We start from the raw sequence: 17,343 nt of genomic DNA, 5'->3' as shown, positions 1-17,343 counted from the left end.
TTTTCCTTGGCTCATGGCCCTTGTTTCCAACAACACTGGGCCGGCTCCTTCTCAGAGTCCTTCTTGACTGCCATGTCTCTGGTTCTCCATAGTCACATCTTCTTAGGAGTCTTTTAGAGACTGTGAAAACACTGGGACCACCTGGATGAACAGCATAAAAAAAAAAAATCAGCTGACTAGCAACCTTAATTCTCCTTTGCCATGTAACCTAACATATTCACAGGGTCCAGGAATTTGAACATGGACATCTTTGGGGGGCCGTTATTCTGCCTACCATAGAGGTTTAGTGCCAAATGTAGAGCTTTTATAACAATTATGAAGGTCTTGATGAGCCTCATATTCTTTTTTCCCCATCTTTGTTTTCTATTTGTATCTTTCTTGACCTTGACTTTTTATTTCTATTTCAGAATTTTTTTTAATTTACTACTATTTTATGGTACGTGTTTTTGTTGTAGTTGCCTCCAATTCTTTGCTGAGCAGGCCAGGGATAAAGAATTGAAATAATTTTTAAAAATCTGTGCATTCGTATGAGGCCAGTGTGTTAAAGACAAAGAGGGCTTGTGAATGTTTTCAAATCTGCAATTAGCTGAAGGTGGATTTGTTGTTGTTATGCTATTCCTGTTGGAGAGGAATACAACCGGGCATTTTGAGATCAGTAGGCATCATATTTATGTTAATTTTTTTCTCCCTCAACTTTTTATTTTGAAATATTTCAAATCTAGAAAAAACAATTGCAGAAAGAGTACAATGTACAATCTTGTACCCTTCACCTGTATTCATAAACTAGTAATATTTTGCCACACTTGCTTTGTTTCTACACACATACATGTATATATACACACACGCATGCTGTATTAATTACTTATTTCCTGATCCATTTGACACTGTCAGACATCAGAATCCTTTACCTCTAAATAGTTCAGCTGTGTATTTCCTAAGAACATGAACATTCTCTTATTCTTTTACAAAATACAGAATCTGATTTTACTTTTTTCTGAGTCCTGTCTATTACCTGAGTTTTATTAGCATTCAAGAACAAAGGAAGCAGTGAGGGCAGTTATTAATAGCAACCACCCACTTCCCCAGTTACTCACCACTGTGCATCTACCAGAAATCAAGTGTGAAAACGAAAGAGGTTGATTTTTAAACCTGAAGAAATATAAAATAACCAGTGAACAAAGCCTTTATAACTTTAAATAGACCCGGTTTCTTGATCTATCATATATACCATAGTTGAACCATTTTCCAAAACTACTTACCCTGTAATGTGTGTCATATGTGTTAGGAAAGAATGTGTTGGTATTTATTTTCATAAATCTATAGACTTACGGAATTGACTTGACGGCAGCGGGTTATAGACTTACAGAGATGAAAGGGCTACGATGTATTTTGTGTAACCCATTCATTTTACAGATGAGGAGACCTAAGGTCCAAGGTCACAAAACTAGAGATGAGACTGGAATCTTGCTTTTCAAACTCTCAATACAGTGTTCTTTCTGATATGACATATTGCCTCCCCGTGAGCCCTAGTTATTTCTGTTGGGAGTCTTGCTAAATGAGAAAGAAAGATAAAGGATCTAAGAATACTGCACCTACCCCCGTGAATCTCATTTGGATGAACTATAGCAGCGCTTCTCAGACTTTAATGTGCATACACATTTCCTAGGGGTCTTGTTAAAATGCAGATTCTGATTCACTAAGTCTGGGGTGGGGCTGGAGACTCTGCATTTCTACTAAGCTCCCAGGTGACACTGATGCTGCAGGTCCCTGGACTACAATTTGAGTACCAGGCACCTAGAACAAGCACAGGATTCTCATAGTCCCCAAGTATCAGCAAAGTAGAAAAAAAAAATACTTTTAAAAAGTAATATGAAATAATTCAGTTATATAAAGTATAGAAAATAGTGTAAGTAACACTGATTGCTCACAATCAAGAAAAATAAAATATTTGGAAAAGTCTTTTGTATCTTCCTAACTTTTATACCACTTCACAGAAGGGAGTTTTCTCTCAACGTATTAACTTACAATTTCCCAATATGTAAACATCAGCAAACCTTGAGATTCCACAGATTTTAATGGCTCTCAGGAAGGAAATGTGAATTCAGACCATAAAAATAATTGCAACCAGAGTGAACTCTGGATCAAAAAGAGCGAATGAATGAAATTCTGTTTTTACTCTCAATTATACCAATTATACCTAAAAGAATTAGTCGATTTTCAACCATTTCAAGAGGTAGCATATAATCAGGAACCAATGGTACTGAAGGAAGCCGTCCAAGCTGCTCTGAAGGCATTGGCGAAAACAAGGCTCCAGGAATTGATGGAATATTAATTGAGATGTTTCAACAAACAGATGCAGCACTGGAGGTGCTCACTCGTCTATGCCAAGAATATGGAAGACAGCTTCCTGGCCAACTGACTGGAAGAGATCCATATTTATGCCTATTCCCAAGAAAGGTGATCCAATCGAACGTGGAAATCATAGAACAATATCATTAATTTCACATGCAAGCAATATTTTGCTGAAGATCATTCAAAAACGACTGCAGCAGTATATCGACAGGGAACTGCCAGAAATTCAGGCCGGTTTCAGAAGAGGACGTGGAACCAGGGATATCATTGCTGATGTCAGATGGATCCTGGCTGAAAGCAGAGAATACCAGAAGGATGTTTACCTGTGCTTTATTGACTATGCAAAGGCATTCGACTGTGTGGATCCTAACAAACTATGGATAACACTGCGAAGGAATGGAATCCTGGGACACTTAATTGTGCTCATGAGGAACCTTTACATAGATCAGGAGGCAGTTGTTGGAACAGAACAAGAGGATACTGCATGGTTTAAAGTCAGGAAAGGTGTGTGTCAGGGTTGTATCCTTTCACCATACCTATTCAGTCTGTATGCTGAGCAAATAATATGAGAAGCTGGACTACATGAAGAAGAACGGGGCATCAAGATTGGAGGAAGACTCATTAACAACCTGCATTATGCGGATGATACAACCTTGCTTGCTGAAAGCGAAGAGGACTTGAAGCACTTAGTAATGAAAATCAAAGACCACAGCCTTCAGTATGGATTACACCTCAACATAAAGAAAACAAAAATTCTCACAACTGGACCAATGAGCAACATCATGATAAATGGAGAAAAGATTGAAGTTGTCAAGGATTTCATTTTACTTGGATCCACAATCAACAGCCATGGAAGCAGCAGTCAAGATATCAAAAGACGCGTTGCATTAGGTAAATCTGCTGCAAAGGACCTGTTTAAAGTGTTGAAGAGCAAAGATGTCACCTTGAAGACTAAGGGTGCACCTGACCCGAGCCATGGTATTTTCAATCACATCATATGCATGTGAAAGCTGAACAATGAATAAGGAAGACCGAAGAAGAATTGACGCCTTTGAATTGTGGTGTTGGCGAAGAATATTGAATACCATGGTCTGCCAAAAGAACGAACAAATCTGTCTTAGAAGAAGTACAACCAGGATGACCCTTAGAAGCAAGGATGGCGAGACTGCATCTTACATACTTTGGACATGTCAGGAGGGATCAGTCTCTGGAGAGGGACATCATGCTTGGCAGAGTACAGGGTCAGCAGAAAAGAGGAAGACCCTCAACGAAGTGGCTTGAATTGACACACTGGCTACAACAATGAACTCAAGCATAATGACGATTGTAAGGATGGCTCAGGACCGGGCAGTGTTTAGTTCTTTTGTGCATAGGGTTGCTATGAGTCAGAACCAACTCAACAGCACCTGACAACAACAACAACGTTTATTTGTTTAAGAAATACTTAGAGTTCCCACTCATGAAGCTGGCATTCTGGTTTCATTCCCGTGTATCTAAAACTATATATGCTGCTTTGAATTGTACAAATGATGGTTGAAAGGTACAAAAGCTAGGTTTTATGGCATAGTAAGCCCTTTAAAATTAAACTCAGGCTTTTTTTTTTTTAACTGTCGGAAGTCAGGATTTTGCATTTGGGTTTTTTATTGTTTAAAAATATAATAAATTAGCAACGTATTTCATAGCTATCTCAACACAACATGGAATGTGTTTAAGCTAACAGCAGCCAGAAATAAAATAACCATTAAAAATACATATGAAAAAATTTACACTCTGAATATATATCCCAAAATGCTTATAGAAATCATAAATACTTCCATATTTCTCAGAATAATTTAGCAGTAAAACAATGAATCGGTAATAATTTCCAGGGGGAAGCTGGAACACAAAGCGTGGTTAGAAAGCTTATCAAAGATATTGATGAATAAGAAAGAAGACAAAGTCAACTCAAGTAAATATATATTGAGATCTACTTTCTCCTGGTGTCCCAATATGTAAAGAAATGAATGCAGTCTTCTCAGTGATCATTACCCTGACATCTAAACAGATAATTACAATATGATGTGACAAACGAAAAGTGAAAGTATGGACACAATCTTAAGATCAGTACAGGGAAAGTTGTATAGAAAATGAAGTTGGAAAATGTAATACATTTAAAATGATAAAAGAAGTTAACAGGAATTAAAATTGTTTGTGAAATAGAGGGATAGATATGTGATAACATAAAATATTACATAAAATTTTGGTAATAGGCATAAAACCAAACCCATTGCTGTCGAGTCAATTCCAACTCATAGTGACCCAATAGGACAGAGTAGAGCTACCCCATAGAGTTTCAAGGCTGTAATCTTTACAAAAGCATACTGCCACATCTTACCCATGGAGTGGGTGGTGGGTTCAAACCGCTGACCTTTTGGTTAGCAGCCGAGCACTTTACCACTGTGCCACCGGGGCTCTTTTGGTGATGGGTATAAGGGTGTTCATTTTGAAATTCCTTCTACTTTGCTGTAGTTTGAGAAGTTTCTTAATAAAATGTTGGACAAAAAATTGTTTAAAAAAAAAAAGATAAGATGAAAAAGAGGCACTAGGCACAATTTTCACTTTTCCTTATGACAAAACCAGTAGTCCTGGAGTTGATTCCGACTCACGGTGAAACCAGCGTGTCAGAGTAGAGCTGTGCTCCATAGGGTTTTCAGGGCTGATTTTTTGGAAGTAGATTTTCAGACCTTTCTTCTGAGGCATCTCTGGGTGGACTCAAGCCTCCAACCTTTCGGTTAACGGTCAAGTGTGTTAACCCTTTGCACCAGTCAGGGACTCCATTCCTTATGACTACTAGGTTCTTAATAAATACAGTAGCAGGAAATGAATGAAATGAAGAATTTCCCCTTTCTCTGTGGAGACGGTAGGTTGTCAATAAAAGCAGAAATGTCTTGCTCTACTATCATTAATGTATCTGTCATGAGACCCAGGAGAGTAAAAGTTCATCCATCAAGCAAAATGTAGCAACCATCAGGGTATAGATACATTCTAAATGTTGGTATAGGATTGACTCAAGTAAGAGGGATATAGACTACACAATGAAATTTTTGTAGAAGTCTTAGTTTCCTGTTGCTCCTGTAACAGGAATGCCACAAGTGGATGGCTTTGAAGAAGAGACATTTATTTTTTCACTGTTCAGGAGGCTAGAGGTCCGAATTCAGGACACGAGCTCTAAGGGAAGGCTCCCTCTGTTGGCCCTGGAGGAAATCCTTGTCTCTTCCAGCGTTCCTCAGTTCCATGGATCTTCACGTGGCATCCGTCATTCCCTGTTTGTGCTTGCTTATCTCTGCGCCTAAAAAAAAAAAAAAAAATTTTTTTTTTTTAATCTCTTTTTATAACTCCAAGGTGATTAGGTTCAGGACTCACCCTTCAGTGATTATGGCCTCATTAAGACAACAAAGAAAATCTGTTCCCAGATGGAATTGCATCCACAGATATAGGGGTTAAGATTCCAGCACATTTTGTGGAGGGAACACAATTCAGTCCATAACAGTGGATATCAGACTCTGGTTCATGAACAGTGTCAACCATAGGTTGTTATTTGGGGTTAATGTCAGAATCTAAAATAGTAACATTATTTATCAAGTAAATTAATTTACACCAAAAACAAAAAACCCATTGCCGTCAAGTCTATCTGACTCATAGTGACCCTACAGGACAGAGTAGAACTGTCCGGTGGGGTTTCCAAGGTTGTAATCTTTATGGAAGCAGACTGCCACATCTTTGACCAGAGGTGCGGCTGGTGGGTTCAAACTGCCAACCGAGCGCTTAACCACTGCACCTCCCGTCTATCTTAATTCATAAATACTGATATGCTAGACATATCATTAATTTTTTCAATCTTAGAACCTGATGTTCTACACCTAATATAAGAATTTTTGGCTTTAATGAGAATTTCTTGTTTTCAGTTAATAGGTAAGTATTTGTATTTATTAATATAAAAAAGGTGATGCGTCATCAATTCATAACACATTGCACAATACGATGTACAATTAGTTTTAGTTTAGGTTTGAGATGTGATTATTTTAAACCATTGCTAGATCAGCAGTAGTGAAGACTTTATGGCTAAGGTCTTACCTTGTATGCTTTTATATACATAATCTCACTTGATCCTCACAAAGAACTGTGAGTTAGATGTACAAGTATCATTAATTTTTAAATAAACTTATGGGTTATTTGAGGGCTAGATTTGATAACCTAATTAGAAAACTGATATTGAAAGATGCAACAAAATGAAAGATGCTTGCCTTGTTTTATAGATCTGAAATTCTCTTGAAAATTAAGTGTATATAAATTGAATCATGACTTCTATTATGTATTAGCAATGTATTCTAGTGAGGAAAATGTTGGCCCATGTTATAATCAAATGTAAACAACTTTAAATAATATACTCAAGGGGAAAATAAATCTCTAATATTAAATTATAATATGTAATTTAACTCATAAAATATAAATATTTCCTTCACTTAAACTATGTTAGAAACTTTGTTCCCTTGGTGAGTTATTGAAAGAGGAATAAAATATACCCCTTAAATGTCCTTTTGTGGTGCTAGCTGAAGAAATTCCTTTAAAAACTCAAGTTTTTACCTTTAATATTTTAAGGTGTTTATATTGTATAATATTGTTTGTTTAGAGATTGTTGTAGCTTTTGAAATGCATTATACATAGAAAATTCTTTGCAGTACGAGTCAATCCGTTGAAAAGACTGAAAGTTTCTCTTGAGAAGTTGATACTTCTGATTATCTTACATTTTGGTAGGCATTCGGGTGTCACATATTTCACTTATCCTTAAATCAACTGTGAAGCAGTCAATTTTGTGGTCGGTATCCTTAATTTAACAGATGGGGAAACTGAGGCTTAGGGGTTGCAATTCAGGTTGTGAAACTGGGGCCCAAGTCTTCTAACAGCAAGGTTTTCCCCCGATCTCTGATCCCCACGGCTGAAGCCATAGTGCTTATTTTAGTATTTTGATAGGTTAGAAGTAGCGAAGAATTATCACTGACGTAATGCTTCAATAATTTTATTAAACCAAGGATATGGAGAAAACTGATCGCAAGTTCAGAAGCAGTTACAGGTGTGACTTGCTTTAGATCAACTGAAATAGTTTACACTTCTAATCACAGCATGCTTATGAGCGCTGGATTTTGGAGATAAGTTTGGTAAAATTGCTTAAACATGAGTTTTCTGGTCTCAAAAAAGAAACTTTTGGAACATGTATTGAAAGGATCCATTTTTATAAGCATTTGATGTTATACTAAAGGATATATAACAAGGGGATATAATTTGACAAATCTAAACTTCCATGGTATAGTGAGGCATTTTATAACGAGATTTTAGCCACGAACAAATATGTAAATACAGTTATTCCATCTAATGCTGATTGATATACACAGTAGTTCATGTATGTAGTTAATATAGTAAAGTTTGATATAGGTAATGTAGTATACCTTAGTATACTTAATATGGTGGTATACTTTAGTGTAGTTTGATATAGTTAATGGGTATTTCCTAATGAAATTAGGTTAGGCTGAGATTTTCCTAAATAAAGGAAACTAAGGTTATAAGGAAATAGCCTTTTCATTTCCTTTTTGTCTAATTGGCTATGAATATTTTGGAGATATTGACAGGTTATTTAGACTTGACAGGCTTCTTAAGTTGCTGGCAGGAATATACTGCTGAGTTCTTCTGAACTATGAAAGGTGAAGTTGCAAAATTTATGATAGATAGTAAAGGATTCTAAAGTAAGTTTTGACCTGAATTTAATACTTTTCTCTGAGGGCATGAAACAGTACTGAAGTTTGATTTTTTGGTTGGCTAGAATCTTCTGAAGTGGGGAAATAAAGTTAACAGTGTTTGTGTTCTTACTCTAAATTTATACAAAAACAAACCCACTGCCGTCGAGTCAATTCTGACGCATAGTGACCCTATAGGACAGAGGAGAACTGCACCATAGAGTTTCCAAGGAGCACCTGGCGGATTCGAACTGCCAACCTCTTGATTAGCAGCTGTAGCGCTTAACCACTATGCCACCAGGGTTTCCTCTAAATTGATAGCGTTAGCATTTTTCTTCTCCTGGGGTTAAGATTAAAGGAAATGATTGTAATACCAGGACAAATGTTACACTTCCCTTTACTTTAACTACAAGCCCCTGCTTTCCTAGAGCTTCTCTACTTGCTTATCAAAGCTATGGACTGTCTTGTACCAAAAGTATAAACCTTCCTTTTCAAGAGGCAGTGAGTGATGGCACCAAATGACTTTGTTCGCTTGGGAGCTAGGTTACCCACAGACTGACCTACCCTTTCTCTGATGATTTCTGCACATTCTGAATATTTACATTCTTAGCCTTAATCTTGCTCTCTGCCTATGAGATTTAAATGTGTGAATAATATTATAGTTATAAAATATAATTATCTAATTTATAATTATATAATATGTAATATAATTATAAAAATAATAATATTCTGCCTGAATATTTTGCTGACTTTTTTACTTTTAACTTCTTGACATATTTTTTGACCTTTCAGCAGTCTGTCAGGTATTTATTAATTGAAAGCTTTCTATCTTCTGTGATATCTTAAGAATACAAAATTTGAGCAATCAAATATATTCAATCTAGGGGAGTCGTGGGATACAGTTTAGAACAGCATTGTCTTTTTGATCTTGGCCATGTATACTCCCCTGTTTGTTTTTTGTTTTGTTGTTGTTGCTGCCATGTTTTAGGGGAAAAAGGCAAGAACAAAATTTTGTGCATGCTGGCCTTATTAGACTATAAGTTACTAGAGGTTAAAAAAAGAAAAAGACTTCTGTGTGTTCGTGAACACTTAACAAATAATGTTTTGTAATTACCAGTGTTGTTATAGAAGTCATCTTGGAAGGGCTTTGAGAAAGTGAATTATCCCAAAACTACAGAGGCAATGCTCTACAGAAAGGATTGGCAAATGTTGTGTACACTAACTCAGAGATTCTCAAAGGACAGCGTTAGTGTGCCATGATCAGCTGTGAATTAAGCCTCAAGTAGTTTAAATGATTTATTTACGTTTTTATAGGTGTCAGTCTCACATTCCTGCATGCTCTCTTAAATGGAAGGATGTGGGTTTAACTATGTTCACTTGAAGGCTCTGTCTGTCACGGGCATTGCTGTGTTAAGTAAGGAATGTGTTGTCACGGAGTGAGGGAGTGAAATATAATGTTTTGAGGCTAACACGTTGGTTTTCAGTCAGCAAATGCCTTCCTTTCTTCCCCCTCGTTTGATACTGGGAAAGTAAAAGGTACGAAGGTATGAATTAAGCATTTGGCAAGTCGCTAACATATTCAGCACTCTTTCTGAAATATATTTTAATTGTGAAAACCTGAATTCCAAAACTGGTTCCACAGTGACATTACTCTGAGGAAATGGCAAAAGCAGATAGACATGTGAGTGATTTCTTGCTAACACTCAGAAAAAGATAGTGATTGGGACTCAAGCAGTGAAGTTGCCAGTCCAAAGTTTAAAAAAAAAGGCAGAGTAAAGAAAAAAGTCAGATAACAGACCCAATAACAGCGGAATTCGTGATACTTAATAGCCACCTTATACCTAGTGAAAGAGAGGAAGAAAACGTAGATTTGAAACTGAGCAGGAGGAATAAGAAGCAAGAAAGTTTGGACCTGATAGTACATAAAATCAATATTTTTTTAATAATAATATGAAAAAACAATTTATGTAGTATAACTCTAATTTTGTTTAATATAACATTTGTGTCTATAAACGTGTTTGTAATTTATTTTTCAGTGATTTTTAAAAATTTTTATTGTTGAGAATATACACAGCAAAACATACACCAATTCAACAATTTCTACATGTACAATTCAGTGACATTGATTACGTTCTTGAAGGTGTGCGACCATTCTCACCCTCCTTTTCTGAGTTGTTTGTATGTAATCTTGAAAACATAGCAAAATGTTCAAGATTTTTTACTTTCTTTTATCTGTATTTTTTAACTTTTCTACAAAGAATATGAATTACTTAAGTAATCAAACTTGGAAACTCTACAGGGCAGTTCTACTCTGTCCTATAGGGTCACTATGAGTCGGAATCGACTTGACGGCAGTCAGTTTTGGAAGTAATCAAAAAGCTGTTATTCATTATATATACTTGCATATGTATATAACATTTGTTGTTCTGTCCTGACAGTAAATGTATCTTTTTGAATATTCTAGGTGCACCAGAGGCTTTCTTCCTGGCAGAATTTGGGAGTTGTTTATTGCAGTACTGTTGTGCCCTCTGATGGTGAGTTTTGGCAAATCAATTTTTTATGTCTAAACCAAACCAAACCAAGCCCGTTGCCATAGAGTTGATTCTGACTCATAGCAACCCTGTAGAACAGAGTAGAATGCCCTGTAGGATTTCTAAGGAGCACCTGCTGGATTCGAACTATCGACCTTTTGCTTAGTAGCCATAGCTCTTAACCACTACGTCACCAGGGTTTCCTTATTATGTCCAGTGGGTTTTTTTTGTTTTGGGGTTTTTTTCCTTAGCCCAGTGTTTCCCGTTCTCTAACTAACATATACATTCATAAACCATACTCTTTCACTAAGGAACACTTGGAAGTCAGAAAGAGAAGAGAGGGCAAAGGAGGGAAATAAGATTTGCATAAGGATTGATTATACACTAGTGAATCTAGAGGAGAAGTCAGGAAGAAAAACTAATAGACCCTTCAAGTCATAGGTCATGGAATATTACTCTCTAGTCTTTTCATTTATGCTTTAGAACCGGGGACACAGTATGAAGATCACAGAAGCACTGTGTTTGGCATTTCCTAACCACTGGGTCTTCACGTTAGAGATTGTGATCAAACACTCCAGCACCTTGGTGGCATCAGAGCCTAGACAGAAGCAGTTCAAAGCCTGGGGCCTCCTACCCTTGCTTGTTTTTCTTCCCTTGGGCTCAGGGCTGCCGTATTCTTCTTTGATGTGGGAAGGGATAAACAGATGTTTGGGGAGCACATGCAGTCTGTGATGCTACACCCTGGCAGCAGGAGCTAAGCTTTGCTTGTTTTTCCAGTAGTAGAGGTTGATCTGTTCGTTATTCTCTTTGTCATTTCTCTTACCTGATATCACACATTCTCAGTTTGGTTTGCCTGGCTTAGAGTTGCCTGTTAAATATATTTCTGTTTAATAGAACTCTTATTTCAGCCTTTTAGACATTAATTCATAGGCACAGCAACTGTCGAAAGAACACCCTGTAAATTTGCAAGGGCCTCTAACACTGAAGAAACCCCAAAAGATGAAGCATGAAAATCCTACAATCCCTTGTATTTAATCAATATAGATATTTGCGGTATTAGACCCCCCCCCCCCAAAAAAAAAGCTGTTCAGTTATCCGAATATATAGAGAGTGTACTGGTATTTGCTAAATCCTCTAAAGTTAGAGGAATATTCACTGTAGTTACTCACTTGTAGTATGGGAAGGTTGAAAGGGAAAGCAGACCAGAAGCAAAACGAGGAAAATGTTAGCTGGATTTCTTTTTCCTGTTTTTTTTAGAGACGTAACTAACTGATTAAGTAATATAAATTAATATAGAAATGAAAAATTAAAAAGCAGCATTCATTGTCTCATTGGGGCCAGAGGGCAGATAGGTGTGTTGCCCCAGTCAAGATTCATTATGTACCCAGATGCCAACACTTCCCACATGGACATAATGCCACTTGCCCATGCTACCTACTCCATTTAGTCCTTACCAAAATAAAACCAAACCCTTTGCCATTGAGTTGGTTCCGACTCATGGTGACCGTGTATGACAGGGTAAAACTACCCCAATGGGGCTTCTAAGAAGCAGCTGGTGGATCAAACTGCCGACCTTTTGGTTAGCAGCTGAGCTTTTGACCACTGGGTCATCAGGGCTCATATTTAGTCCTTAGGCCCTTCCAAAGCAATGGATGGGTAACACTCTTACCCCTGACACTGCCTTGGTCCACTAAGCAGCCAAATGGGGGCTGTCCACATTTATATCAGCACAACTCCCAGCTCCCATCATCTTCCCCCATTACCACTGCTGGGTGACATCACTAGGTAATTTTAATAAAGAGAAGATTTGTGTCAATGTAAAAAATGTTGTTTATAGTGCTGAATCCTCTCTCAGCTTTTGCTGAAGTAATAGCATTTCATTCAAAAAAATTTTAGCCTTTTAATATTGTCTGAAATTGTTACATATGCAGTCTTTATCAATATATATCAATAAACTATATATATTCAGCATAACTAAGTCATGTTACAACAGAAGACTCATGTACCAATGGTTGTTTATGATGGTCAGTGGCAGTTAATTTGAATTAATGAATTCATATAGAAATTTATATTATTAATTTTACTATTTAATGCAGTGACTATTATTCTGTATACCTATCTTTATGGAAGTCTTGCAATAATTTAACAATGATGCAGTTGTACTGGGGCACCTGACTGAATGTTATCCAGGACATAAATGCTGCTAGGTTGTCCCTATGTTACATAAGGGGTTAAAGACAATTACTTTTTTACAAAAGCTGAAAGGACACCAACTTGAAAAAAAAATGAGGGTCTCCCAGTATTTCTGCCAATAAACCCTGTTGCCATCGAGTTAATACTGACTCATAGCAACCCTATAGGACAGGATAGAACTGCCCATAGAGTTTCCAAGGCTGTAACTTTACGGAAGGAGCCCTGGTGGCGCAGTGGTTACGCACTCAGCTGCTAACCAAAAGGTCAGCAGTTCGACCCCACCAGCTGCTCAGTGGGAGGAATATGTGGCAGTCTGCTTGCAGAAAGATTTACAGCCTTGGAAACCCTATGGGGCAGTTCTGCTCTGTCCTGTAGGGTCTCTCTGAGTCAGAATCAACTTGACAGCAATGGGTTTTTAATCTTTACAAAAGCAGCTTGCCACATCTTTCTGCTGAGCAGCTGGTGGGTTGAACCATCGACCTTTGGCTTAACTAGTGTGACACCAGGACTCCTCAGTGTCCTTACTACCGCCAAGTTATACATCTTTCTTACTTTGTACCTCTAAATTAATTCTACCTTAGATCAGTATAGCATGAGAAAAGTCTGCTTCATACACAGGTACGTCAATAGATAGCTTAGCCACAGTGACACCATTCACTGTTTGTGGTAACCGCCAAGCCATAGTCAGTATCCAATGAGGGCTTGATCTTTTGTTGTTGTTGTTTTTCTTTTGGTTTTTGTTTTGTTTTTTTCAGTTGCCATCAACCTGATTATGACTCATGGTGACCGCATGTGTGTCAGAGTAGAACTAGGCTCTATAGGGTTTTTAATGGCTGGTTTAAAAAATACAAAGTCTAAAATATCACATTATATAATTGTGGTATCGTGTATCTATAACTAGGTATCTCAGTGATTTCTTACTGCGTTAACTAATACAGAATAAATAAATTATCATTAATATTTAACCTCCCTACTAAAGCAGCCTTGTTAGTTGTTGCCGTCAGGTCGATTCTGACTCATGGCAGTCCCATGTATCTAGCAGGTTCTTGATCTTTTTTGTATCACATGTACTTTTGAGATCTAATGAAAGCTCTAGATGTCTCCTCTAGAAAAAATCATATATACACAAAGGGAAATTTACATACAATTTCATAGTGATCATAGGCTTCTTCAAGCCAAACCGTGGAATCTCTGGACTCATGGACCCCAACATAAGAACCCCTTTGGGTACATTGTACCCAGGTGCACATGCACATGGCCATATCCATGTTTCCTTACATGAGAGCCATTGTGCGTAGAGATTAAGAGCTCTGGATTCAAGCAGACCTATGTTTGCATCCCGTTTCCACCACTTACCAGCCTTATAAGCTTAGGCAAGGTAAGTTAACTTCTCAAACCCTCAGTTTTCTCATCTGTAAAATGGAGGTAAGTTAACTACCTTCAAAAGAAAAATGTATTTATCCTGTAGAAATAGTACTTACCCACTAAAAACTCTTCCTGTTCTATAAAGAGTAGTTGTGGTAGTATTAAAGATCCTTAATCTAAAACACGTGGTCTTGGGTGCCCCATTTCAATTTCTCTGTGCCCCAGATCCTCAACTGTAAAATGATTAGTGAAATTTTTATGATTCTGTGATTTATACCTACTTAAAATCTTCAAAGCCTTCAGGAGTTTCCCTTCAGGTTAAATGAAAGGTAAAGATGAGAATAATTTTATTCTGCTGGTTAAGAGCTACAGCTGCTAACCAAAAGGTTGGCAGTTTGAACCCACCAGGCGTTCCTTGGAAACTCTGTGGGGCAGTTCTGCTCTGTCCTATAGGGTCACTGAGTCGGAATCGACTCAACGGCAACAAGTTTGGTCTTTTTGGTTCTATAGACAGGTTGATTGTATAATCTGTCCTTCAATCCAGGACACTTTCGAGAGTGAAAGGGAGTGGTGTTACAAATTGTCAGAACAAGCAGCATAAACCAGGACACATCTTGGTGAGAGACAAAGTGCTGAAGGTGAGCTAGCGTAACAGCAAGAAAAATAGCCTGTTCATACCATAAAATTCACCCATTGTAGTATAAGCATCACAACAACCCAGTTTTAAAACACTCCCGTCACTCCTAAAAGTTCCCTTTTTCCCCTTCTGCAGCCAATCCCTGCTCTCATCCTCAACCCCAGGAAACCATTGTTCTTCTTTCCCTCTCTGTTGTTAAGATAAAATGTTCCTAAAATTGTCATGTAAATGGACTCATACAATATATATAGTCTTTTGCATCTAGGTGTTTTTTGTTTGTTTGTTTGTTTTTCTGCACAGCATAATGCTTTTCAGGCTTATTCACCTTGTAGCACACATTGTGGAATCCCTGGGTGGGGGGCCAACTGCTAATGCCCTCAGTTGCTAACTGAACTGTTGGTGGTTGAGTCCACCCAGAGGTGCCTGGGAAGAAAGGCCTGGAGATCAAATTCCAAAAAAATCAGCTGTTGAAAACCCTATGGACCACAGTCCTACTCTGACATACATAGGGTCCATAGGGTTGACATCAACAAGTTAGACGTATGGTAATTCATTCCTTTATTTTTATTGCTGAGTAATATCACAGTGTATGGAAATGCCAAATTATTTTTAATTTATTCACCAAATGAGAGACATTTGGATTATTTTCTATTTTTGGCTGTTACGATTAATGCTGCTGTCAAAATTTACTCACTGGTCTTTTTGTGGCCATATGTTTTCATTTCTTGTGGGTAGAAACCTAGGAGTGGAATGGCTGGGCCAAATAAGTGTATGTTTAACTGCGCTGTTTTCCCACATGTCTGTGCCTCCTTGCATTCCCACTAGCAGTGTGAAGTATGCCAGTTTCTCCACATCCTCCCCACCACTCGGTATGGTTAACCCTAAACATTCTAGAGAATATATAGTAGCATTCTTTGTGTTCAAATATTTTCTTTGGTAAAATGTGTATTCAAGGCTCAGCCCATTTTAAAAATTTGACCATTTTCCTTATTTTGGGGGTTGAAAGAGTTCTTTATATATTCTTAAATTTTTCCTGTTACTTTTAAAATAGCTTTGAGAGAATGTGGAGTTTTTTTTTTTTTTTTTTAAGTCAAGTTGCGTTATTAATGACCACTGCCATATCAGTTGGAGATTCTATAATTGTTATCATTATCGTATTATGGGCGCCTAAAACATTTTCCCATCATTAAAGAAAACATGCCCCCTCAATATATATCTTGCATTCCAACTTAAGAAAGACTTGGCAACAAAAAAAGGAAGTAATGAAGCTATGTAATCACTGAAGATTTAAGACACAAAGCCTCAGTGTTTTTATGTAGCAGAGTCCTCACCAGCCTAAATATGAAGGTGGGAAAGCTGAAGAGTGGCACCTTATATTTTTCCACTTTTTAAATGTATCAGACAGCTCAGTGGTTTTTTTTTTTTGTAAGTAGAAACTTCCGTTTGAAAACTGCCAAAACGTGGATGAACTTGTCCTGTCACTGCTCTTGTCTTGAAACATCTCTAGGATTGGCTTTTCACACTGCCAAAAAAAGCAGCCACACGAGATTAGAAAGACTTTAACGTGTTGACAGTGGTTAAGCGTGGAGTAGAAGCAAATTTATGCCAAATTTTAGATGATGTCATCCATTCCAGAGTTGCTATCACTTGCGCAAGTTTTGAGGGAATTGGCCATCACCCCATTTCCCTCTGGGATGCAACTTGATGGAACTGCTGATATTGCCCTAGACAGTTTCTAGTTTTTTGTTGATAATGTGCATGTTGACAGTCAAAGAAAAATTCCTAATATGTGAGTGTGTTTTGGAAAATAGGCCGTTAGCATTAAAGGCTATGAACATATTTGAAAGAGTGTTGATTTTTTGCCAAAACACCACTTTGCACTCTGCACACATGGTGCATCTTCCATAGTTAGCAGCATGCGTACTTACTGCCTCAGAGAAGAAAGCAAGGAGCCCCCTCATTGTCCTAACTCAGCGCTTTTTTCATTGGTACATACTGGCATTGAAGGGTCTTCCAGCAGCCCTGAAGTCTTGCCTGATACCATCCCAAAACCCACTGCCATCGAGTCAATTCCGACCCATAGCGTAGTTCTGCTAACTCAGAACTGAAACCACTTCAGAAGCCCACTTTTCAGACAAAGATTAGGTAGGGCTCTAAAACAAAAAATAACACACGTGAAGAACGTACTTCTTTTCTTCAGTCAAATATAGGACACCAAATGGGTAACTCTTGTCCAAAAGCAAGACAAGAAGGCAGGAGGAGACAGATACTGGACGAATGGATACAGGGGACCCAGGTAGAAAGGGGGGGAGTGTGCTGTCAAACGTTGTAGGGTTTGCAACCAATATCACAAAACAATATTGTGTATAAATTTTTGGATGAGAAATTAACTTGAGCTGTAAACTTTGACTTAAAGTATAATAAATTTTTTTTTTTAATTCATGAGAACAGGGTTTTATCAAGAAAAAGGGCCAAAAATATAAAATTCTTCTCTGTT

The 17,343-nt window shown here is 37.6% G+C and overlaps 1 protein-coding gene across 1 annotated transcript in view; it reads left to right on the top strand.

Moving 5' to 3' along the window:
- Nucleotides 1-17,343, top strand: part of MCU (mitochondrial calcium uniporter) — a 237,261-nt gene that overhangs the window by 158,594 nt on the left and 61,324 nt on the right. The window contains exon 2 of the mRNA XM_049854829.1: nucleotides 10,585-10,654. Coding sequence (XP_049710786.1) covers nucleotides 10,585-10,654 — 70 coding nt within the window. The remainder of the gene's footprint in view (nucleotides 1-10,584; nucleotides 10,655-17,343) is intronic.

This window comes from Elephas maximus, chromosome 16 (genome assembly GCF_024166365.1).
Source record: "Elephas maximus indicus isolate mEleMax1 chromosome 16, mEleMax1 primary haplotype, whole genome shotgun sequence".
Taxonomy (NCBI): Eukaryota; Metazoa; Chordata; class Mammalia; order Proboscidea; family Elephantidae; genus Elephas; species Elephas maximus.
Note: the sequence above shows the minus strand (reverse complement) of the source record. Positions and strands in the feature narration are given on the sequence as shown.